The sequence below is a fragment of the Phycodurus eques genome, chromosome 19, assembly GCF_024500275.1.
Source record: "Phycodurus eques isolate BA_2022a chromosome 19, UOR_Pequ_1.1, whole genome shotgun sequence".
NCBI classification, from domain to species: Eukaryota; Metazoa; Chordata; class Actinopteri; order Syngnathiformes; family Syngnathidae; genus Phycodurus; species Phycodurus eques.
In genome coordinates this window covers 1,824,587-1,848,917 of record NC_084543.1, presented here as the reverse complement: position 1 = coordinate 1,848,917, position 24,331 = coordinate 1,824,587, and the positions used below count along the sequence as shown (strand labels likewise).

At 44.4% G+C, this 24,331-nt stretch overlaps 4 protein-coding genes across 13 annotated transcripts in view; 2 read left to right on the top strand and 2 right to left on the bottom strand.

The window, feature by feature from the left end:
• The window catches only part of vti1a (vesicle transport through interaction with t-SNAREs 1A), a 113,827-nt gene extending 111,976 nt beyond the window's left edge, over positions 1-1,851 (bottom strand). For all 4 annotated transcript variants that reach the window (XM_061706500.1, XM_061706501.1, XM_061706502.1 and 1 more), the window contains exon 1: positions 1,675-1,851. In XM_061706500.1, the coding sequence (XP_061562484.1) occupies positions 1,675-1,768 (94 nt within the window). In that variant the 5' untranslated portion in view covers positions 1,769-1,851. The remainder of the gene's footprint in view (positions 1-1,674) is intronic.
• A 226-nt stretch (positions 1,852-2,077) lies between these two features.
• Positions 2,078-7,714, top strand: zdhhc6 (zinc finger DHHC-type palmitoyltransferase 6). 2 transcript variants are annotated; one of them, XM_061706114.1, is made up of 11 exons: positions 2,078-2,139; positions 2,590-3,064; positions 3,149-3,240; positions 3,487-3,646; positions 3,929-4,087; positions 4,497-4,550; positions 5,512-5,679; positions 5,762-5,803; positions 6,228-6,373; positions 6,773-6,819; positions 7,209-7,714. In XM_061706114.1, the coding sequence occupies exons 2-11, from the start codon at positions 2,810-2,812 to the stop codon at positions 7,307-7,309; spliced, it is 1,224 nt and encodes a 407-aa protein (XP_061562098.1). In that variant the 5' UTR covers positions 2,078-2,139; positions 2,590-2,809; the 3' UTR covers positions 7,310-7,714. The 2 variants fall into 2 exon arrangements, with proteins under 2 accessions (XP_061562098.1, XP_061562097.1); XM_061706113.1 differs by having other exon boundaries at positions 6,225-6,373.
• Positions 7,715-8,855: 1,141 nt separating this feature from the next.
• coasy (CoA synthase) lies at positions 8,856-16,376 on the top strand. Of its 2 annotated transcripts, XM_061705831.1 has the most exons (10): positions 8,856-8,948; positions 10,087-10,787; positions 11,167-11,381; positions 12,122-12,253; positions 12,892-13,081; positions 13,169-13,233; positions 13,292-13,376; positions 13,452-13,549; positions 13,711-13,857; positions 14,075-16,376. In XM_061705831.1, the coding sequence occupies exons 2-10, from the start codon at positions 10,127-10,129 to the stop codon at positions 14,132-14,134; spliced, it is 1,653 nt and encodes a 550-aa protein (XP_061561815.1). In that variant the 5' UTR covers positions 8,856-8,948; positions 10,087-10,126; the 3' UTR covers positions 14,135-16,376. The 2 variants fall into 2 exon arrangements, with proteins under 2 accessions (XP_061561815.1, XP_061561814.1); XM_061705830.1 differs by lacking the exon at positions 14,075-16,376 and having other exon boundaries at positions 13,711-14,068.
• Positions 14,735-23,988, bottom strand: LOC133417751 (myosin light chain kinase, smooth muscle-like). Of its 5 annotated transcripts, XM_061705826.1 has the most exons (16): positions 23,877-23,988; positions 23,428-23,731; positions 22,026-22,136; positions 21,814-21,918; positions 21,286-21,416; positions 20,584-20,740; positions 20,209-20,520; positions 20,020-20,113; positions 19,445-19,648; positions 19,156-19,373; positions 18,859-18,982; positions 18,057-18,209; positions 17,698-17,827; positions 17,207-17,288; positions 16,494-16,634; positions 14,735-16,057 (listed from the first exon to the last, which is right to left on the bottom strand). In XM_061705826.1, the coding sequence occupies exons 2-16, from the start codon at positions 23,564-23,566 to the stop codon at positions 15,852-15,854; spliced, it is 2,307 nt and encodes a 768-aa protein (XP_061561810.1). In that variant the 5' UTR covers positions 23,567-23,731; positions 23,877-23,988; the 3' UTR covers positions 14,735-15,851. The 5 variants fall into 5 exon arrangements, with proteins under 5 accessions (XP_061561810.1, XP_061561809.1, XP_061561811.1 ...); XM_061705825.1 differs by having other exon boundaries at positions 23,428-23,988; XM_061705827.1 differs by having other exon boundaries at positions 20,020-20,110; positions 23,428-23,988.
• Positions 23,989-24,331: the final 343 nt, after the last annotated feature.

Below are 24,331 nucleotides of genomic sequence, written 5' to 3'. Positions count from 1 at the left end.
ATTGGCGTGCGCGTAAGGGGGGCTTTGTTGGCTGGCAAGACGCCACGAAAGGGAACCGATGTGGCGGCTCGGCTGGCGAGTCACGAAAGCGGCGCACCTCCGCTCTCACCCTCCAGTAGTTCATCTTCTGTGCATTCATTTGGCCAGCGATATTCTTAAGAAGCGTCACATATTGTCGCGCTTTCATTTGATATTGCCACGGCAACAAAACACACGGATCCGAAAGGCCTGCCTGTCCATCCCTAAATCATTTTTTCAACATCAAGTGCAGGGTGACAGATTGCGAGATTTCCATTCAATAGGATTTGATTACGGATTCGATTCGATTTAATTTCTGATTCAATTTCCAATTCAATTACTGATTTGAATCTGTTACCGTGCACTTGGTGTAAAATATACCAATTCAATTCCCCATTCGATTTCCTTTTTGATTTCCTATTTCACTCCCGATCCGATTTCTGATTCAAATTCGGACTCAAATTATCTTTTGAGTTTTGATTTGACTTCTGATTAAATTTCCAATTCAGTGTGATTCAGATGTTGAAACCTTTTATCTCATACGGGCAAATTCAGTTGACAGCTCACAGTTCAATAGAAATCCAAAAATCGTTCATCAGACATATAGACACATATGAAACACTCAACTCGCAATTGTCAGTGAATCAGTCGATCCCTCGATTTTCAGTTCAATTCACTTTCCAATTTCGGATCCCATTCTGGATTCGATTTCCTATTTAATTTGATATTCAATTTCTGATTCAATTTTAGATTAAATTCCAATTCGATATCGCCTGTCTGTCAGAATCCAGGATATTGCCAGAACTTTCAAACCGTCCTTCCAGTTTATTCACACATTCTTTGGTTTATTCATAGTGGGGGTGCTATAAGAAAAAAATAAGCATCCCAGTAAGTTCGAATGAACATATCCACGGCCCTGCGATTGGCTGGCGACCAGTTCAGGGTGTGTCAAGATAGCTGGGATAGGCTCCAGCACGCCCGCGACCCGCCTTTTTCTTTATTAAAAAGGTGTAGAAAATTGTGGTGGTTTGGGGGTTGGGTACAGGAACAGATTAATGGCATTTCCATTAAATTTGATAGGGAAATTTGTTTTGAGATAAAAGCATGGTCACAGAATGTATTCAACTTGTATCCCAAGGCACCAATGTATTTCTTTGTATTACTTTGTTGTTGTTGTTGTTTTTATTTACACCTCTGTCTCTGACTTAACATCATTCTCACGTATTATGACTTATTTTATTAGTATGATTTTTCTCATAATATTTGCTGTTTAATTTAATTTAATATTTTCATTGGGGGTTGGATCAAGAGGTTGATTTGACTGAATATAAAGCATTTATAACACGTATTGATTATAATTTAAATTGATTGTCAATGTGTTACTTTTGAATGTTATAATTTTACCATAATGAGTCTTTAAAAAATTCAAGACTGTCAACGGGAAGGATGAGGTCAGACACTAGTCAGAGGAAATGTGTGACTTTAGCACCAAACACAAAGATAATTAAGACACAAACTGACAGAGAATTCATTATGAGTCAGGGCTACATAAGACGCATATTCCTTCTTTTTTTTTTTTTGTAATTATTATTATTTTAAACATACCGACGAGGCTCCCCCTGCTATCATTGGCTAGCCTTGTCAACGGACTCTTACCTCCACCCAGCTTGGGAATTCTGCCGATTTTGTTGGTTATTTCCGCCGTAACGGTTCCAAAGTCCTGCTCGTAGGCTTCGAAGTCTGAAGACATTTTGTCGTATGCGTTTAAATGGAAGTTATCTCGAGAATTTCAAGCTCAGAATAATATAAACAGCGGATCTCGGGTGTTCTTTCCTTGTGTCACAGTAAAACATGTCCGAGGCAGAACTGCCTTCGGTTTGCGTCTTCTTCCTTTTTTTGTCACACTAAAAATAACAGCAATTATTTATGTTCAATTATTATCGATTGTTGTTTAAATTAATCAAAATATGTTGTATTATATTGTCCGAATGTGATGATTAAATTTAAATATATATTTATCAGAGTAACATCAAAAACAGTCCGGAACATCCTATGACATGAGAGGAGTTCCTACGGCTAACAAGACGAACCGAGGAGGAAAAAAAACAAGGAAGTGGCCGGGTTAGTAATTTAAAGTGACCGCTTTTTTTTCTTTTAATTGTCATTCAAACACAAATATTCGCGCAAAGGGTGCTTTCCAAACCCGTAAATTACATTATCACGTGCTGTTCGTGTCGACTCTGTCGTACATTCAGTTTGGACGCGTGCCTTGAGCTGCCTGCTAACGTGCTAGCCTACCAGCTAATCTCCGATGGCAATATCGTGAAATATAACACAGGTGTAAATGTACAAATGTATGTTTTTCTTCCATGTAATATGTTTGCTCGCTTTGTTTTCCTTGGTTCTATTGCCTGTTAGTTTAATGTTAAACTCATTCACTCTGCTTAGTAGACGTGCTTTCAACCCGCCGGATATGTGGACTGTCACTTGAGATCCAGACCAGTCACTGGATGCAACAGCGTGTAAGTTTGGTTCTACTAAATGTCATTGTTACTATTTCTTCCTTTCTAGATGGGGAATTGCAGTGCATACTCCCGAGAGCACCATTAGAGGATGCTGCTTTCTCCCAGGACGAATAAGAATGGCACATACGATGTCCGGCTGAGTCCGCAAAACGCTTGTTACTGGCTCCCTGGAAGCAGAAGCGTCAAAATATGTGCGCAGGCTTCGCAAGATAACGCAGAGTAACCCGTCGGACCCTTACATTTCAAATAGTTCCCATTACATCATCATGAACTTGGTGACGTGGGAGAACCTCCACGAGGTGCGGCGGTTGTGCCATTGGGGGCCGGTCATCGCCCTGTCCGTCATCGTTGTGTGCTCCTCCATGGCCGTGCTGGATTCCATCATCTGGTACTGGCCTCTGGACACGGCCGGCGGCAGCATCAACTTCATCATGCTCCTCAACTGGACCGTCCTTATCCTTTACAACTACTTCAACGCCATGTTCGTCGGGCCTGGGTACGTGCCCCTCGGATGGAAGCCCGTAAGTACGCGCTCTCAGTGAGCTTTCCCACTTCCCACCCTGCGTTTATTTGTGTACCCCCAACTCCAAACATCACCCAAACAGGAGACTCAAGAAGACACCCAGTACTTGCAGTTTTGCAGTGTTTGCCAAGGCTTCAAGGCGCCGAGGTCCCACCATTGCCGCAAGTGTAACAGGTACAAGCCACACACGTCGCAATCTTTCCCGCAGGAAGTAATGGAAACCTTTCCAGGATCAAACTGTTGCCACAAAACCGACATGCAATTTTTCGAGTAACGCTTTGAACAGTCTCACAAGTTCCAAAATTGATCAAATGTCTCTAACGTCAACTTGTTTAGGCAAAAACGGAACTTATGGTGAGAGAAATAATCAATTTGTTTGAGCACGTTGTAAGGGTTAATGTGCTCTCCTTCCCCCTGCAGGTGTGTGATGAAGATGGACCACCACTGCCCCTGGATCAACAACTGCTGCGGCCACCAGAACCACGCCTACTTCACCAGCTTCCTGCTGCTGGCCCCGCTGGGCTGCTCGCACGCCGCCATTATCTTCGTCACGACCATGTACACGCAGCTCTACGAGAGGGTGAGCGCAACGCTATACACCTTCAATCGTTGCTTGAACACCTTCCACAGAGGGAGGGTGAAATCAACTCCCATTTTACCTGAAAAATGTTTATTGGAAGCATTTTGGGGGGTTTATTTTTTTCAATGTGATTATAATGGGCATCAATTATTCACGGATTGTCGCTATTCGGGGTAGGCCTGGTCTCAATCCCCCGCGGGTAGTGGGGGTCCACTGTAGAACCCTTGCACCTTTTGTTTCCAAACATTCTGAAAAGATGGATAACGGGCCATTATCGTCCAGATCTCATTCGGCTGGAGCACGGTGAAGATCGACATGAGCGCCGTGCGCCAGAGCCAGCCCCTCATGCCCTTCAGCGTCGCCGCCTTCGCCGCCACCCTCTTCGCCTTGGGCCTGGCGCTCGGCACCACCATCGCCGTCGGCATGCTCTTCGTCATACAGGTACGTTCGTACAGGGATGGGCATTTTGTCCAAATGTCCATTTTGAGTTTGCTGACGTGCAACACAAGAGCACTGCTGAAGTCAGACTTTTTAAATCAATCTTTTGTTATTGATTATACCCGTGATTCACAACCGCATTGATGTGACGTGGGAAATTATTGAATTATACTTAACTGGTCTGAAAGTTATTCATTTAGTACAAATAATGAATCTTTGTCCATTCATCTATGAACAGAATAATTAAAACGCTCTTCCACTAGATGTCAGAAGGCACAAATAACCTGTGGATCCACCTTTTATGACACTTTCGTTTTTGTGGTGTGCCATGAATGTTTTTCTAATAGAAAATGTTTGCCCTGGCTAAATTGTCTATATCTATATATATATATTTAATTATTTTTTTCCCCAGCTAAAAGTCATCATTCGAAACAAAACCTCAATCGAGTCTTGGATCGAGGAAAAGGTCAGAATAATTTTCTTATTATTGTGATTATTTGCACTCATTTGTTCTTTTTTTCTCCTCAATATCTCGAGCCTCAAAGTCCCTAAAAGCAAAGCATGGAAAGTATTCACAGCGACAGCGCTTCCCTTTTTCCACATTTTATGTTACAATCTTTAACCAAGAGGGAAGAAGTTTTTTTTTTTTTTTTTTCCTCTCTCTCAAATTTGTCCACACAACATCCTATTATGACAACATGAAAGCCTGCGAGGTGAGGAATGGGTAAAACTGGCCAAAGATAGGTGTGCTCGGCATTTAGCCTGATATTCAAATAAAACTCCAGGTTGTATTTAGTGCGTCAACAAAGTTTGAGCAAAGGCTGTAAATATTCATGTACATGTGATATTTTTGTTTGTTTGTTTTTGGGATAAATTTGCAAAACCCAAACTTTTTTCATCATGTCATTATGGGATTTTGTAGAATTTACCGGGCGGACTTTATTTAAATTTTACACCATAAGCAATAGCTGTACAATGCCGCTAGGGGACAGTGTTGTTCTGCGAACACCTTCCTCTTCCCGCGCCTTAGTTTTTACTCAGTTTTTTTATTTTCAATTTTTTTAATTACAATTGTCTCATCGAGTACAGAAGATACAAGGCGACTTTGGTGAAATATCCTTAATATTCAAGGATGAGGAGTTTTTTACGACACTTGTATGACAGGTAGCAATGTTCAAAGGTGACTTAAAACATTGCTTCTACCTTTTAATAAAGGTTTTATGGTGGCGACAGTTTGATGAAGTAATTCACTTTGCATGATTGCCAATAGTAAATAATGCAATTCGAACAACTTGGAAGTCAACCAGCATCACAGAACAGATTGTGTTTGACTTTCGAGCCTCCACAATTTTAGTTTGATTATCTTGACAGGAGTTTCCTTTACTTTGGGATCAATAAAAGACTCCATTTCTCTCCGGGCCAACCAGGCCAAAGACAGAATACAGCACTACCAAACCGGGGAGAAGTTCATCTTCCCGTATGACCTCGGCAGCCGCCGCCTCAACTTCAAGGAGGTCTTCACGTGGTCGGGGGCGCCCGAAGGAGACGGCCTCCACTGGCCCGTCCACCCCGAGTGTCACCAGCACACCTTAACGGTCAACTTGTGTTCCTTTTTCATTCAACCACATGAATGTCGTGAGTGAGTCCATTTTAACTGTGCTTGTCCCGTTGGCACAGATCGAGCAACTGAAGCAGAAGGCCGACAAACGAGTGAGAAGTGTAAGTACCAGGCGACAATGAGTGACCAGGCCTTGATTTGTACTTGGGATCGGCATACTATCGATGAAGCAATGTTTATCATTAATTGATTGATTGTGTGAATTAACGGCAATTTCAACAAGAGCCATGTAGAGCTCTGCCGTGGCAAAGATGCTCCAGGAAACATGAGTCTGATCCATACGTACGAATAATATGCATACATTAATGTATCAATTAATATTAGAATTGTTTTTTTTAAATGAGATTAATTTGAGTTAACTCTCCCAGTTGGTTCTGAGGCGGGGGGAGGGAAATGTAGCGTGCATTTGTTTAACCCATCTGTCAATGAATTGCTGTACAGTGTCTGTTAGAGCAGAGGCCGCCATTTTATTCACTGAACAAACGTGATAGAATAACCCAGATTGTGACATGGCTCGGCCAGCAGGTGCAGTACCAGGCGGTGGAGGACTACAATGGCGCCTGCTGCCCCATGACCAAGGGCATCCAAACCTTTTTCCGGACCCCTTGCACAGAGGAGCCCAGGATACCCTTACAGCAGGGGGATACCATCCTGGCCACCCGTGGCACCAAGTAAGACACTCACTTTTTTGTTTTTAAAGGAAACATGGAATTTTTTTTATTTTCTCCAAAAGCGGAGCCCTGTGAATACATTTAGTCACTCCAGAAAGGTTTCACAGATTTTCACTTTTTACACAATTTGTTATGTTACAGCCTTATTCCAAAATTGATTCAGTTCATTATTTTGATTTATGCATACTGTACAAACATGAAAATGTTAATATTCTTTTTTTTTTTTGCTGTTTCGATTAAAATATATATATAATGAGTCCTCAATGCTGCGCTTTGTTTTTGTTTGTACTTTGCCGCTTGTACAATATTTTTAATGCAAGTCTATATGTGTGAATATTGCTGCTGTGATCATTTAATTCCCCTTACTAGATGACTAAAGTATCTATCTTATTCTCTCAGGTGGTGGATGTATGGAGACAAAGTTTTGAACGAGGAGCAAACAAGAGGTAATACCAACAACAGCAAAATGGGTCAAATGATAGCGCCTAGTAAAGTGAACCCCCGCAAATTCACACTTCAGCATTCAAGGATTTACGGCTAACATAAAAGTATCATTAGTTAGGAGAGTATTCTAGCTAATTCTATTTATGAGCCTCATGTTTGTTTATGTTGAATTATTTACTGAATAGTTGTTGATGTAACATGGGTTCATGACTGTGTACATGTTAGACGCATGGTGTTTGTGCTTTATGATCCTCTTTGTTTGTAGCGCCTCGCTGCCATCTTGTGTCATATGTTTGAAATTACAAATACCTTTTTAGGGGAGGCGTCTATTTGTGGATTTTCGGGGGTTCACTGTATTTGAACAAATGCCAAAACTATCTTTCTTTTTTAGCGGGGGAGCGCATCCGCGGATGGTTTCCGCGGCGATGCGTGGAGAAGTGCCATTACGACACCGCGACCGTCGACAACGCCGGCGATAAGAAAGCCAACTAACACGGTTGTCCAATCTCGTAAAATGTATGCTGATGTCACGCCGGGTGCTGCAAAGCTCGCTGCATAAATATTCTGGTCAACACACATTTTGATACTGACTTGAATTTGTCCTCAAAAAAAGGCCCGAAAGTCTTACTGAGCATCAGTCATCAGTCTTAATTTCAACAAGGCTTTAATGTGACTACATAAGATGTTTGACTTGAATTCTGTTGTTTTATATGCGTGCCAATGTTGTGCATTTTTTGCTAATTATGCAATGCCTCTGCTGCCCCAGCCGGCCAACCCCAGGCCTTCTTCTTGCAACTCTTTCTACTACTGTAGCCCGATAAATAGCGCTTGATTTGTTTCTATTATGTTTTGTACAAACAAGCCGTTTGCCACAAATTAAAAAGATTCCAAAACATTCTCAGAGACTCCTTGTATTTTATAATGAGGAATAAGCCAACTTTTATTAGGAAATGTCATCATCCTCTTGGATTCGACTGCTAATTTGACTAACAACAAAACTCCATAGGCTACAGCACAGTCAAAAAGTGGGTGTCCAGGATCAAAGGCAGAGACCAAAGGAGACTCCTTTGAGTGACCTCCGTGACAAGCAAAAGAGCGGCAGACCCTCTTCAGCAATTAATCCTGGGAACATTGCTAAGGTCGAGGCACAGATCAGAGAAGATCGCAGCTTCAACGTTGATGATGTCATCATCATGTGTTGTGTCATCATTGATGGCTTAACTGTAACACCATGCACTTTGTGTCAACTTGTTGAAAATATTTCAAGGTGAAATTGCCCGTAGGTGTGAATGTGAGTGCGAATGGTTGTTTGTTTGTATGTGCCCTGCGATTGGCTGGCAACCAGTTCGGGGTTTACCCCGCCTCCTGCCCGATGATAGCTGGGATAGGCTCCGGCACGCCCGCGACCCTAGTGAGGAGAAGCGGCTCAGAAAATGGATGGATGGATGGATGGATTCCCCTTCCAAAGGAAAAAAATAAAATACATCACAGCTCTCTTTTTCTGACGGGCATCCAACAAATGACAAAATGCCTGACAGGAAGTGGACGGGCTTAAACATTTTTTTTTTAAACAAACTATGAACATTTCTGAAATATATATTATAGTGTGTTAAATTAAAATAAACCAATTACTTTTGACTGACCCTCGTATTTATGTAATTACTAAAGGCTTTTATGAAGTAAACCATTATAGAGTGCTATGGTTCCTTTTTTTAAAATACATTACAACATTTTTGAGGGAGGCTGGAACGGATTGATGGCATTTCTATTCATTTCATGGGGGAAGGAATTATTTGAGATCTCATTGTTTTTTGTTACAAGCGTGGGCGTGAATTAAACTCCTATATCCAGGCACCACTAAATTTAAAAAATCACTAAGCAATTGTATTGAGACTGATTTAAATTAGCTTGTTTTTGTTTTCCCTGTCCGAGACTTAAAGGAACTCCACATCCCAAGGGCCACTGCGGGTTTTTGCTAACCAATCATGTCACGTTTGGGCTGTCACATGCCAACATCCACCCAACCTTCTTTCACGAGCTACTCTATCAAAGCGAGTGTTTAACCATTTGGACTGGCTCGTTAAACATTCCCCTTTTCTTAAAAGTGTGGCCGCTAAACGACAATAAACAGGTATGTTCCTAGGCAGACTACTTTGAAAATCACCCATTTGTTTTTTTTTTGGTGACGGCGTGCCAAGTTTACGAGGTCTCTGTGTGTCAACCAGACTTGACAGTTGGCCGCGAATGAGGACATTGCTAGTTTCGCTAACTAACATGATGCTACTGTGTAGCGTCCCAACGAGGATTTATGGATATTAAAAATGGATAAACAAGTGGTGTTCGGGTGTTCCTGTACTCCTAGCAAGCTAGCTATGTGCACTCCACCTTTAAGAGTCAACCTGAGCACTGTAAGCAAGGTAGCTGGTGTACTAAGCAAGTGGTGAGACATTGCAATAAGAATCGGGTAGAAACAGGATCGCCCAGGCGATCAGTCATCAGTAACTACATGTACGATGTGACGCACACGGTGGCGTTTGGGTGAGACTCCACTCATGATTTACGATGACCATTGGCAGTGCAGCTCAAAGGAATTCGGTTGATTTATGTACAGCAGATCTGGGGGTGGGGAAAACAAGAATGTTTTTTTTTCTCAAAACACCTTTTTTTTTTTCAAATCTAAGACATTTTTTATCTAAAAAAATATATACACAAACAATTTTGGAGATGTATGATTCAGTGAAAAAAAATATGAGATCATTTTCCAAAAAGTGTGTTGGATGGATAAAACTGCAAAAACGTTTTTTGTTGTCTTCTATCGCAGATTTTCACCCAATGCGGGTGCTCTGGAACGTATCCCCTGTGATATATTAGAATTCACTGTATTCACTTATTCACACATTTTTTTGAGAGAGAACCTATCCTCAGTGATTTGCTGAAAAACATGCCGATTTGCTTTTTAAATATTGCTTTGGCGGCATCTGGGGGGAGGACCTTCATTGAGTCAGGCCATAGCATGTTGTCTAATAGGGGAAAAAAAGGTGCTTTGCTGCCATCTCGTGGCATCTATAGGCAATTACAAACCTTTTTGTGTATGTGTAAATTAGAGCCGGTCCCATTATACTGTAGCGTATCGCCGATAAATCGATATCAGTTTTTGGTGACAGAGCTGGGTCCCTAATCGTATCCCAAATAGCACGGGTTGCCCGTATAACTAAAATCACCTACTTTTCCAATTGAAGTTCCTCATCTGTAGTCTCGCCTCCCCGTAGCTTTTGTGCGGCTGTTAGCGCAACGACGGCATCCGGGACCATGTCAATGTTCAGCACGGGTATCCTGGTGTTGACATTGCCCCTCCATACCCTGCGCATCGCCCCCGTGCTCAGCTCAGCCGCCCAGCTGGTGGAGCGTATCCTCTACGTCCATCTGCACCCGGGGCTCAACCTGGGCGGCGGCGGCCAACCGCGGCCCGTCTTCATCCCGCCCGCCGTCGACCTGTGCTCGCTCATCACGCGCCTCTACAGCAACGCGGCCGACGTGTGCGCGCACCTCGACGTCCGTGTCCTGCTCACCAACATCCATCCCCCGTCCGACATCGGCGGCCCCTTTCCCACGCCGCAGTACCTGTCCCACTCCCCCGAGGTGCTCCTGACAGACTTCCCCCTGCAGGACCCGGCGCAGTCGAACCAGGTCACGCAGTGTCTGCAGGGCTACGCCGGACGCTGCTACGTGTGCCGGCCCGGCCTCCCGTCGGTGTTGCTTCAACCTCTGCTGGCTACGCCGCGGGAGGAGTCAAAGGCCGGGCCAAAGGAGCCCAAAGAGGAGAGGAAACCGTTGGAGACGTATCCTGACGTGGTGGTGGGCGGCACCTTTGACCGCCTCCACGGGGCCCACAAGACCCTGCTCAACATGTCGTGCCTGCTCGCCACCAGACGCTTCATCATCGGCGTGTGCGACCGAGGAATGCTGAAAAGTGAGTACTGAACTCCAATTAATCGATCCCTTAATCGGTCAACCCTAACTTGCAAAGTCATCAACCCATCTTAACAAAAGAAGGCCCCCTCCAGAGCGCGATCCATACCCCTCTACATGAAAAGACACTATGAGTATTTGAAGTTAATCAAATGCAACAACTCAAATGCTCAATGCAACAATTACTCTTCTCACATTGGGATAGAGGTGAAACATTAGTTTGGGGTCATTGACTCCAAAAGAGAGAAGAGGTCATTTTGACCTGGTTATAGAAGTATGAAAACATGTTTACGCCCGTGAGCTTCGTAAGCGATTATCCTCTCGTTGTTTTGAAATGTCCTCATCCTTTAGCGCTTGTAAGTACTTTGTGCCACCCGCAGAAAAGGTCCTGAAAGAGCTTATCCAGCCGTACAACGTCCGCGTGGAAAAGCTCCACGAGTTCCTGCGGGACGTCAAGCCCTCGCTGCGGGTGGAGATCGTGCCTCTGGACGACCCGCTCGGGGTGTCGGTGGTGGACCCGCTTCTAGCCTGCATCGTGGTCAGCGAGGAGACCCGCAAGGGGGGCGAGGCTGTCAACACGAAACGCATTGAGAACGTAAAGTAGACCCTTACACGCCTTCCGGCTTTTTAGCAGCTGCGTGTTAGGTGCCGATGGAGGATGGGTGGGGGGTTGGGCGTTGAAATCGATTTTGCCGCCTTCCATTGTAGCGTAACGGAGGCGAGCAGATTCTGAACACCCGAGACTAGAACTTCCCTTCAAAAATTGCAGCGGTACGATGGTACGTAAATCTTGAAATAGAAAAACAGTCATTCCAGCACACAGCGAATGGACTTTGACTCGGAATGTTGACTTTTAACTTTATTGAAATCGCCGAATTGCTGTGTGCGTAGAGCGTCGGGCAGCCGGGGACGCCGGAATGTCGTACCCCACCGTGCTCTTATCTCTTCCATTGGAGAGGAGCTACTTTGCATGTCAAACCTTACATGAGAGTGAAAGACTTGCACACCCCAGACCGGAAATGCGTCACAAATCAGACATGGCATGACATGAGCGAAACAGCTTGACTCGTCATTAACTGTATACTATTTATCCTGCTCATCTAAAAATAGATATACATATATTTGGAAATCTTTGTTTTCTTCTTCTTTTTTTTTTCTTTCAAGGAAAGTAATGTGGTGGCCACCGTGCGCGGTGGGGTAGCACCCTAGCGCCCTCTATTGACAAGCCGCCACTGACCGCGGCACAGTGGTTGGGAATCACCGGTTATTACAGAGGAGTGACAATGTGGTGTCTTTTACAGGTTTTTTGTGTGTATGTTGTCATTCCTGAATTAGGGCCTTCCTGCTTTGGTTCTTCACGAAATCCATCTGCTCAAGGACGTGCATCACTCTGAGACGGAGGACGAGAAAATCAGCTCATCCAGCCTGCGCTCCCGCTTGCTGGGAACCCTTCTTATCCCACCCAAAGTAGGTCCTGTGTTGTCACTCAGAAATACGAGACAACTTGAAATCTTGAAATGACTTCCCGGTGGCATTAAACAGTTTTTCCACTAGTAAACAAAGCCCTCTATTTCATTTGACCAAGGCAGTTAAGAAAACAAGAGTAAATGGCTTGAATGATTTTAGCTTCGTCCTCTACTAGGTAGTCTGAATGTGTGGTGTCCCTTGAAAAAATGTGGTGTGAAGTAAGCTGCGTCGAAGTCAGACCGAACGTTGGCGGTAATTTACATAATGCAACGGGTGAGTTGATTCAAAAATAGAGCGAACCTGAGCCAACAACAGCCAACGACATGCTCTTTCGCTGATGCACGTGTCAATCACCAGGACAGGCCCCGCCTTTTAATTGCCACCCACATTCAGAGTCGCAGATACTACATTGTAGAAAATGTGGATGGGGACCCCAAGGGGAGAAAAATATTACCTGGACCTCACACGCACATTTTTTATTGGTATTGAGGTTTAATCATGCAAAATCAAATTTTTTTTTTTATCCCATTTCTTGATTCATCCATGGAATAATCGATTTTAAAGCACCCTTATTGTTGACAAACATTATGACATGGTCCTAACGTTTCCTTCCACTGAGCTTGTTCTTCCCGTGTTAGGAAGCACCCCATCTCCCTCTCCAGCCGTACGTGATCGGCCTGACAGGCGGGAGCGGCAGCGGGAAGAGCTCGGTGGCCAAGCGTCTGGAGGCCCTTGGAGCCGTCCGCATCGACTGCGACGAGCTAGGCCACCTCGTGTACGCGCCGGGCACCGCTGCCTACCACCGTGTCGTGGAAGAGTTCGGAGCGGGTAGGCTTGTACTTCCCATCATCAGAATACAGTGAACCCTTGCCTTAGTTTTTTTTTTTTTTTTTTTTTTTTTTAAATCACATTTAGATATCCTGAATGAAGATAAAAGCATCAACAGATGTGCCTTAGGGAAGAAGGTGTTTGGAAAGCAGGTAACAAATCATATTAAAGCACATGTTGAGATTCCAGGTCATCTGTTATCATTTTCAGGAAAGATTAAAAGCGCTAACAGACATCGTGTGGCCAGAGATTACACTTCTCATCAAGATCGCGATCAGCCAAGCCAGAGAACAAGGTAGTATTGGGTTTAATTTGTGACAGTCACGTCTCAAATGGATATATAGTGTTAATCTACCTTTTTCTTTTGCAGGTAAAGATGTATGCGTGGTAGATGCAGCGGTTCTTCTGGAGGCGGGGTGGACTGACATGGTCCATGAAGTGTGGGTGACCATCATCCCCGAGGAGGAGGTGCAGTACACAAACGCTGTCATTTTACACTCACCGCACGCAATCCAGTGACAGCCAATAAGACAGCTATTGTCCGGGGTTTGGCCAATCACAGCTCAACGGTTGTGAAAAGTTTGGATTTGAAAATTGTATCGAGAGGACTTTGATTTGTCCGGTTCCAGGCGGTATCCCGGATAACCGAGCGCGACGGCGTGGCGCCGGAAGATGCCCAGCGCCGCCTCTGGAGCCAGGGGTCCGATGCCCAGTGGCTGGAGCACGCCAACGTGGTGCTCAGCACGATGTGGGAGCCCGAAGTCACCCGCAAACAGGTGACCCGCCGCTCGCCAAGTAGACACAGAACACCTATCTTTGGCCAGTTTGGACAATTCCTCATTCAGAAAGTATTCACATTGAAAAAGTGAAGCACTGCATATACTTTCTAAAAGTACACTCAAGGCTTCACTTTTTCTCACATTTTGTAAGAGTGTAACAAAAGGTGGACCCTTTTCCACTCAAGTTTTTTTTCTCCCCCCCCCCATTCCAAAGGTATTAAAAGCGTGGAATCTTCTACAGAAGAGGATCCAGCAGAGGCAGGCGGCACAGTAGAAAAGTAGAACCCAAAACAGTACGACTGAAACACTTGACTGCCTCTTTAGTAGCCCCGTTCACACAGAAATCTACATCTAAAAGATGTACCTTTCACACAGAACCCAGCCAATTACGTGTAGTGTTAGGTATAAAATACTTTGGTCAGACAGCGACAATTGCTTTCGTATTGGCTATGCTAATTCCAGTTGAAGACACCGATGCTCTGATACTACCCCCAAAGCTGGCAAATTGCCATGGGGGTGGGGGGCATTTTTTGTGGGTGCGTTTTACACAGTATAGTGACACAGGGTCCAAACAATGTGAAAGGGGCTATTGACCTCACTCAGATTCATTTTTTTTTTTTTTTTTAAACTATCATAGTTTTATTATGTGAGAAGTGCGTGCAGGCCATCCGTACAGTGGCTATTTTGAAAACACTTACGTGGACAAAAGACGGCTGTCCTCTCTTTGTAGAGAGGACAAAGCTTCTCTTTTGTCACACAGACAGCACTTGTTCAAGTGTGTATTTATGGACAGTCTTCAACGTAAGGGAGTGAGCATGAACATTTGTCTTTGGGCCTCGCACTAAATTATTTGGGCTAACAAAGAACAGAACAATTCACTGTAATGCATTTATTATTGTTTCTGTGCTGTGGAGCATTTCCACAAATCATAGCCTTTATTTGATCAAGATGTGAGAAATTCTCATTTTAACATATTCAACACCTCTTGTGCATCAGTCACGACAGTCGGCAGCTTTTGAAAAGCCGCTTTCTACTATATGCGGAAGTCTGACTAGAGAAGAAAATGCCGTATTTGAGCTATTTGTCTACTGTAGTGCCTGATACAAAAACAGTTTTTAATTGGATTTCCACTGTAGTGACTGATGCTCAACTTTGTCATTAAGACTTGCACAAAAGTGAAAGCAGCTTTTGAAACGCTGTCCACTGTAGTGCCTTATTTACAACTTTAGCATTGACTCACACTTACAGAAAACATCTTTTTCAATAGCTGTCAACTGTAGTGACTGATGCGCAACTGTGACACAAAGACTTGATCATACATTTTGAATAGTTGTCCACTGTTGTGACTGATTTGCATGTTTGATGTCAAGATTATAAAAGATACCAGCTTTTTGGGTACCCGCCCACTGTAATGAATGATGTACATAAGCTTTTAAAAAGTTGTCCACTGTAGTCACTGATAAGCAATTTTGACAAGACTCATGCACATCAGTGGAAAGCTATTCAAAATGAAACTGTCATTAAGACTTATGCACATCAATGAAAGGAGCTGCTTTTGAATAGTTAACTTTAGTGACTGATGGACAAATTTGACAAGAGTACAAAAGAAAACATCTTTTTCCATTCGCAGTCCTCTATAGTCGCTGATGCGCAACTTTGACCCCAAGACTCACTTGAGTACTTACCCACTATAGTGACTGACGTGCAACTTTGACATCAAGACAAATAGAAAACATCTACTTGAAAAGCTGTCCTCTGGAGTGACTGAAGCACCAATTTGACATCAACTCCTCTATGTGTTTTGTCTTTCAAATGTAGCCTTTAATTATGAATGCCATTTAAAGATTCACATTGAACATGGACTGTGCAAAAAAAATAAAAGTACAATGTTCTCAACTTGTGTCGAATAATGCAAACGTTTGACCTTGTAACAGCATGCGCTCACAAAAAGAATACTTAAGTGCGTGGGGACTGCCGTTCCCGTTTTTGCTTCACATGTCCACTTTGAGTCGGGCAGAACACAAGGCCGCCCCGAGCTGGTTGCTGGCCCGGCACACGTACACGCCGGCGTCCGACGCTTCCGCGCCGGCCAACACCAGCGAGCAGCGGCCGTCTTCGCCGTATTCCAGCTGCACTCGGGTCGACTCAGGAATCGGCTTGTCATCTTGGAGCCATTTCACTTCCGGATGAGGGTAACCTGGGGGTAGACGGCATCAGGAATGTGCTTAAATACAAGGAAACAGCAGAAAAGAGCTTTAGGTATCAGCGTATAGTGTCCATTGTGTTATTCCAAAATATACCGTGATGTTTTCTTCCAGTGTGTATAATTGGAAATATCCATATTGTGACGTTTTCTTAATGTATATCCAGTAGCACTATATCAGCGCATTGAAAATAAATTCCTGCATCTTTTTGAGGGTGAACTTCGTTTTTGCACAGAATGTGACTGTGGTTATTTGCTTGTCATGGCATTTTCAGTCCATGTCATAATGTGATTTGATTTAATTAAAAATGCTCACTCCAATCAAAATATTTCCTGCCAACCTTTTTTTTTTTTGTATATATTTAAAAAAAAAAAAAAAAAGTTTTGCCTGCCAGGTAATATTTAATGAAGCGCCCGTGGTCATTCTAACCGTCCACTCGGCACTCCAGACGAGCGGTGGCTCCCGCGGGGAGGCTGGCGTCCCTCAGGGGCTCCCGGAAGCGCGGCTCGCTGTGCAGCTGCTTATCCAGCGAGCGAATGGCCTCCTCTGCCTCTCGGCTCCAGCTCGGCTCTGGATGGAGGGGGAAGCGGGCTTTACAGATGGACGACGGGGGGGCGGGGGGGGGGGCACTTGAAGTGACAATGTGAAAGTGCGAAGCTTCTGCCATACATATGTAGCTCCAGGACCTGGAACGCCACATAACAGTGCATCCAAAAAGTATTCCCTTTCCACCCCCCCCCCTTTGTTACAGCCTCATTTCTACAATGGAATAACTTCATTTCCCCCTCAAGATGCTAGACACACAACCCCCACAAAAGGTATTTAATTTAGTTATTTATTTTTTTTGAAGGCTGTATTTACATAGTTGTTTTTTTTTTATCCATTTGCAAAATCACTGTCCATGTTATTATGGGGTAGTGGGTGTAGAATTTTGAGGAAAATAAGGAATTTAATCCATTTTGGAATAAGACCATAACAGTACAAAACATGGGGAAAGTGTTGTGAATGTTTTGGAATGTGTGCATCTCTGTTTGTGTGTGTTGGGGTGCTATGTGCATATTTTTGTGGTGATGTGTGTGAGTTTCTGTACGTCTTTTGTTGGTGGATCTGCACATGTTTGGGTGTGTGTTAATCAGTCTTACCGTCCGAGTTGCTGCCAGGAGAGTCTGGCCTGTTGTAAAGGTTGGACATGCGCTGCAGGGCCAGAACAGCCTTGCCGGTTTTCTGCAAGTTTGAAAGGACAACAACACAGCACTGCGCTTACCACACACACACAGCACCCATTTAAGAAGGATTTTGCATTACGGGCAAGCCAGTGTACTCTAGTCGATGGGGCTGTAGTGACAGAAACTTGTTGATAACATTTCACCCCGTTAATATTTCATACAGAGTTGGGATTTCCTGTCCTGATAAACATCAAATCACTGTCAGTATTCTACATAGTTTTCGTCGAACATCTCTATTAGCGCAATGGCAATTTTTATTTCCCGCCGCACATTATTTTAACCTTTCCATTTGTGTGACATCACCATATGACGCATTGTGGATGGTTTTCTTGTATCAGCATGTATCGCTAATTGGAGCCTTATGATGTGTGTTTTTTTTGTTGTTTTTTTTTTATTTCCTCCGTTACCTTCCACTTGCACTTGGCCAGGAAGCGTCTCATCTTCTCCTTCCTGAGGGACTTTGTGGGCCTGCGGTTCAGAGATGTGAAGGAGGCCATCCAGGGGTGGACCAGGGCCTCTATGCACGACAACCTGCTCCTGTGCAGGTCAAGCAAAAACAGCAGACTTGTAAAAACCACAACTGGGAAAAAACAGGCAATGTACTATCAGACTAAAGTGACTCCCAACTACTGGAGACAAATTCCTTGCGTTTTAATACACTTGGCCAATAAAGATGATTCCAATTCCTTTAAGTTTATAAATTCATTTTAAAAAGAAAATTTGTAATTTTTTGTGGGAAACAAAAGGTATGTCTTTCTAGACATACCTGCGCTCTTTCTTCAGAAGGCCACTGATGAAGTCCTTGGCTTGGTCGGAGATGTCCTCGAAACTCTCCGGGTCGAAGTTGTAATGAGCTGCGGTGACGAGAGCGAACGTCTCGGCATCGCTGTTTCCCTGGAAGGGCGACTCTCCGCTTAGCCTGGAGAGAGGGAGGGGGCAAATAAAATCTCATAAAAAGGGAAAAGTTGACACCAGCGATTAGTTTTCAAAAAAGGTATGGCTTTGCTGCCATCTTGTGGGATTTTGGAACTATGTTGTAATGAGGGGAGGAGCTTCTTTTTTTCCCCAGAGCATAGCGTTTACGAGATCAAGTCGTAATTGGTATTTTGAAGAGTTGGGAAGTGGCAACAAAACGCCAGCTTACTCACACTTTCAAAATCAAAATCTGTGAGCCATTTATTTTCATGGGTAACTTTAGATGTTTGAAATAAAATGTTATGGGATATATTTATGGTTTAAACTATTAATATCAGGCCTCTACTACTCGGGGCTTGGTCCCTAACCCCTGCATCAAGAACTTTAAAGAAGGGGGCAACTATGAAGGTGAAGATCCAAATTTGGACCGCTCAGCCTTGGCGCAGGTCCGAGCCCCGACTCTAAACCGTGTCCTTGGTGTAATACGGGTGTTAGCGGATTGAATTCTGCCATTTAAGCCAAGACGGCAGTGCGTTGCCTTTCCACAGTGTTATTTATAGAGGGAAAAAACGGGGGGATGAGAATTGGATTCCCAGCAGGGTATTTAAAAAAAGAAAGAGAAGAAAGTGGCTGTGTGTGAATTATTTATTTACAAGATGAAGCAGATGACTCCGATGCTCCACATGTCCGTCTCCACTCCCACGGACTCGTAGCTGATCACCTCGGGGGCCACAAACTCTGGCGTTCCGTGCATCACCATGAGAGGCTTACCCTCCTCTACAAAGAAGAGCATGGAGACAGATCATGAGATGGGCAGACGGATGATAAATGACAGAGGGATGGCGAGTTACGTCAATACATGGATAGATGAGTTTGTACTCTACAGATGGATGATCAGACAATGAGGAAGGGAGATTTCTAAATAATCAACATCCGTTCCATTTCCTCACCCAGTTTACTCGCCAGGCCAAAGTCGATAATCTTGATGCACGTTCCTGTGTGATCGGTGCAGACGATGTTCTCGGGCTTGAGGTCCAAGTGGACGATGTTCTGCTTGTGCACGTACAGCATGCCCTCCAGGATCTGTCGCATGTAGCCGGCGCTGGTGGGCTCCGTGTGCTCAAAGTTGTCGTCTACGATGCGCTCGAAAAGCTCCCCGCCTGCGATACTAGAACGAACGGATGAAAAGAGCAAGTTGGAGTCCCGCTTGGAGCCTTTTACCGCCGCTCGGTTACTTACTACTCCATGACCATGACCGTCTCGGTGGGGGCCTCGTAGGCCGCCAGACACTGGACCAGTTTGGGGTGGTGGAGGCAGTTCATCAGCTCGATCTCCCGCCGGGCGGCCGAGCGTTCTTTGGAGCTCTTGGCCCGGTAGAACTTCCCTGCGTACACCTCGCCCGACTCTTTGTGGGACAGACGGAACACCTCCCCAAACTTCCCGCTGGACACGAAAATAGTTCCCAGCATTAGCACCCTATTGTTATGCTTTTTTGTTTTTGTTTTGTTAAATCAATGACCAACATATTGTGATATCGCTATTTATTGATCTATGAATTCTTTCCAACGTATCACGATATCACTTTGATTTCTTGTTGATTCTTTCTTCCAATAAATCCACTGCCACCGTAGCCTGATATCACTGTTTGATCAACTTTAGATATTCTCAGAGTTCATCCGTTAGCACCGTACTGCAATATTCACTGCTTAATCTCGTGGATGCTTTCTTTTCTATATCGCCATGCATCAAATGGTTTCTTCCAATACATCAATTTTCTTTCAATACATCAATACAACAACAACAAAAACACTTACACTCCAAGCTTCTCATGGATGTTGTAGTGGTCCTGCAGCTCCCGTTTAGTATCAATCACCACTTTGACATAACGTCCCATGTCGTTCTTTTCTTCTAAACAAAATCAAATTAAAGTGGGAGACATGCAGTGCAAGTTGTCATTTTGGAACAGGTTAGGAGGAAAAAGTCAAATGGCCAAAATAACTAACTGATCGTTGCCATTGTGACGCAGTCCGACTCCTGACTGGGCTCGCTGACCCCTTCGGCATGGTAGGCCCGGACTCGGAAGCGGTACTTTCCGTAGGGCTCCAGGCCCGAGCTGACCTGGGTTGAGGTGTTCTTACACCGCTCGGCTATTTCCGTCCAGTCCCCAGATGCGTCGGCGCCCAGCCGCCGGACTTCCACGATGTAACCCAACACGGCCGTGCCTCCGTCAAAGCTGGGACCCGTCCAGGAGAGGACGAGGGACTCGGCAGACAGCTGGGAGACCACCGGATGAGACGCGGGCGGATCGGGACGATCTTTTGGAAAGGTTCGAAGTAAGTACTTGCGTTTCAAAGGTGATCTCAAAGCCAGACACTCACGTATGACGCTGAGCGAGACAGTGTGTTCGTTGGAACCGTTTCGGTTCCGAGCGATGAGCGTGTAAGAACCCGTGTCCTCCGGTTGAGCCTCTGAGATCAACAGGCTGCTGTGCGCGTCGTCGCTACTGACAGACATCCTCGGGTCTGGCAGAACCGCCTGCAGAAAGGAAGCAAATAATTAGCCGCAATAGCGCCGCAACATACATGCTGGTCTTCCAGTACATCCATTAGCATGTGAGCCAATATTACTATCCCATGACGTATTGTGAACGTCCATTAGCACCGCTCTATAATGATGATGTGGATGGTATAGTGCGTGTAAAAACTGCGCCAAACAAATCATGCCAGTGAGTCACTGTGGCAACAACTATAATCATGCATTGTAGATGCTTTCTTCCAATATATCCATAAGTGATGCATCGCAATATCACTATGAAAATGAATGGTCGCTAGTTTGCTTCCAGTGTATCGATTAGCTGCATCGCAACGTATCCAAGATGTTTTCCTTCCCTTAAAGTCCAATAAATCCATTAGCGCCGCATCACCATAGCACTGTGCCGTGTAGTATTATACATGTATTTTCCCCCCGCTATATTACCATTTAGCATTGTACTGCAATATGACTATATCATGTAATGTAGATCGTTAACTTCTAACGTGATTAGCGCCTAAATAGTGTGTCAATTGAAGAGACACTGAGACCTTTCCTCTGTTGAAAATCCAGCAGCAGGCCACGGGGACGGAGGACGTGCGGAAGTCGCAATGCAAGCGGGCCTCCTCGCCAACCCGAACGGCCACGTGCTCCGGTGGCTCCAGAAAGTGCACAGGAGAACCTTGGCAAACAAAAAACCACCAAATGAAATCAAAGGGCATATTTTGGACCTGTCCCTGCAGGGCCTTTTGTTTGAGGGTGCACATAAAAGAGGAGGGCGGAGTTACATGGTTGGCAGATTCAGGCTGTGACCAATTGTGAGCAAGCAAGCGTGATTGCTTGTACTTGTGATTGGTTGAAGTGTCACCTGGCGCTAACAGCCAGTCGTCACTCGTTTGGGAACCCCAGGTGAGCACAAGACTTGTGATTGAGGTATCGTGGTATCACAAAATCATGATGTGTCCTACATTGTTGTCTTTTTCAATACATCCATTCGCACTGTATCGGGATATCACTACATCACGTATTGTGCTTAACTGCAAACATTTCCCAGAAAGTCAGTCAATCAGTCAACGTACCGGCTTCAGCTTCAGCTTCTGTCCTGCGTCCACTGTCTTTTCCGGGCGCTTCCGTGTTTTCTGTCTTGAGCTCCATAGCGTCTGGACTGCAAGTTTTGTTTGTCTCTGTTTTAGTGCACACAATGTAATCACAAGCGATTACTCAAAGGCAGGAAGCTGACCTGGTTTAAGGTTGTTGTTGTTGTTGGTTTTTTTTTGCCTTAAAATTGTACCTTTAATGTGTAATTCTGCACCACAGGACTGACTTCCAGAAGAATTCTTGCAGCTCAATGTTCTGGCAACGCCATTTTTGGAATTTGATTCATGAGGATGAAATTTCTCACCTAAAACAACAAAGAAATAGTATTATTAACCACATCACATGACTGAGTACAAAACCGCAATCCTTGTTTGAAAACCCTAACCCAGAGTTAAAACCCTATCCTGAACTTAAAGTATTAATTTGAAGACTTAATTTGAAACCCGTGTCCTTGCTTGAAACCCTAATAAAGGTTGAAAAAGAATTTATTTGAAACCCTAAACAAAGCTTGCAGATTTCTCGCACCATCACTAGACATTCCAGGGACCGGTTCACGTTCACTCGGCATTGTGTAGCCAGGAAACACTTCTTCCTGCGATAGCCACTCGAATGTAGTGTCGCTTCCTTCACTGCTATTTTTTTCAGCGTTTATTACATGAAATGAATTCAATTTCTATTATGAAGTAAGGTGTTTATATCAGTCAGTGAATGACCATGACACGCTTGCGATTAACCGGGCGTTTATTTGAAGAAATCGCTAAAGTGCCTATCTGTGTCTTTTGTTGCTTAGGTTTTGGAGCACATCTCAAATAGAATGAATCAAAAATGTATTCGGGGTCAGGTGTTTATTTCTTGAAGTGGATGGCTGACACATCTGGCGCATCCAGGGCATGTCAAATGTGTAGCTACCGAGCCCCAGCGCTTTGTTGCTTATTTTTTCAGCATAGACGAAATGAAACGTCAATTAGCAATAAGGAGTTTATTTCTGGAAGTGGGCGAACAACACATCACTGAGAAAATATTGTTTTATTTTCGAAAATATAGTAGTAGCATGAATGTAAAGTCGCTGAAGTAGCGCTACCTCTTTATTTTTCAGCATATATCACTTGGACTAAATAAAACATCAATTAAAAATGTATTAGGGGTATGGTGTTTATTTCTTTCAGTGAGTGGACGACCAACACATCCGGAGATGAACTGAGGCATGGCGTCTATTTTAGGAAATCTAGTAGTTGCGTGAGCGCAAAGGATCTCCATCTCATCTCTTGGTTGCTTGTTTTTCCCAGCATGTATCAATGTATTCAATTAGCGGTAAGGCGTGTATTTCTTCGAGTGGACGACGGTGGTCTCCGCGTGGTCCGTTTTAAGTGGCAGCGAGCATACTTCCGAAAGTCATTATGTCGCCCCTGACGGCCCTCTGCGATGTTCTCATGCAGAAGGCTACGAGTTAAAAAAAGGTCAAGCGTGAAGCGCCTGCAGCCTCGCAAAGGGGGTGTTATATGCTTATGAAGGGAGACCCAAAAGTTTAACGGCAGATGCGCTCATGTTACAAACGCTCATAAATAATAAATTCCGTAAATTAAGGGAGATTTTACCTGTTGGACGGAAGATTCCCGCAGCGTTTCTCATCCCCGTCCCGTCGGCGAGCGGTTCCGGTCGATTGCGTGTGCGCCCCCCGAGCAGCAGGCGCACTGTGGACACATAAGTCGTTGGCTCGCCACCATCCTCGTCCATCCTTGCGTTTTAAAATAGCAGCTGGCTTTCAGTTTGAGTGACTCATCCCACGGGCCTCCTCCTGTGCAAAAAGCCTCCTCTGATATCAGGAGGAGTCTGCGTGTTGTGGCCCCACGGGAACTCCTCCACACCCCCCGCGGGACGCAGGAAACTTGTTTTGCCGCCCTGGTTTCTCGAAAACAGAGAGAGTCACATGTGACGGTAAACAAAAAACACGTCAGTGGAAGGTAGGACGTGTGGGAGAGACAAAAGTGCAGTGACAACAAGAAAAAGGAAAACATTAGTTCAAATGATCTTTTTTTGCTCTTACGTATCCTCGAAGTGTGGAAAAACAAAGACGATGCGCTAGCAAAGTGGCTCATAGGAATCAGGAAAAACAAGTACGGCGACAATGTGTTGTAAATGATATGTCTTCGCCTCCATTCATATGCCCGATCTGCTCTATTGAGGGCGTGGCCCGCAGAGCTGACGCTCTTGGTGCTTTTCGTTTATTGACTGCTGTCGACGTGACGATGTTATCGGTGTTATTAAATGGCTGACTTACTTAGATCTTAATAGTGTCTAATGTTCCATATTTCTCTATTATTTCTTTATTGCTCATTTTTGGGTCAGCATACTGTTTAACATGTCACAAAAAAATAAACAAATGTCAATTAGCGGTAAGGTGTTTATTTCTTTGAGATGACTACGTCTATTCGAGGAAATGCGGTAGTAGCTCACAAGTGAATGTATTTGTCTCTTTGTTGCTATTTGTTTTCAGTCGGC

Bases quoted from the DNA above. Each gene is read 5' to 3' on its own strand.
- zdhhc6 (XM_061706113.1), top strand. From the start codon at position 2,810: ATGAACTTGGTGACGTGGGAGAACCTCCACGAGGTGCGGCGGTTGTGC. The intron at 3,065-3,148 runs GTAAGTACGCGC...TCACCCAAACAG, and splicing joins TGCCCCTCGGATGGAAGCCC to GAGACTCAAGAAGACACCCA. The intron at 5,804-6,224 runs GTAAGTACCAGG...TGGCTCGGCCAG, and splicing joins CCGACAAACGAGTGAGAAGT to CAGGTGCAGTACCAGGCGGT.
- coasy (XM_061705830.1), top strand. From the start codon at position 10,127: ATGTCAATGTTCAGCACGGGTATCCTGGTGTTGACATTGCCCCTCCAT. The intron at 10,788-11,166 runs GTGAGTACTGAA...TGCCACCCGCAG, and splicing joins CGACCGAGGAATGCTGAAAA to AAAAGGTCCTGAAAGAGCTT. The intron at 13,550-13,710 runs GTGCAGTACACA...GTCCGGTTCCAG, and splicing joins CCATCATCCCCGAGGAGGAG to GCGGTATCCCGGATAACCGA.
- LOC133417751 (XM_061705825.1), bottom strand. From the start codon at position 23,566: ATGGACGAGGATGGTGGCGAGCCAACGACTTATGTGTCCACAGTGCGC. The intron at 20,114-20,208 runs GTTAGTTATTTT...GATTTTGTTTAG, and splicing joins CGTCACAATGGCAACGATCA to AAGAAAAGAACGACATGGGA. The intron at 17,289-17,697 runs GTAACGGAGGAA...TCAAACTTGCAG, and splicing joins TGGCCAAGTGCAAGTGGAAG to AAAACCGGCAAGGCTGTTCT.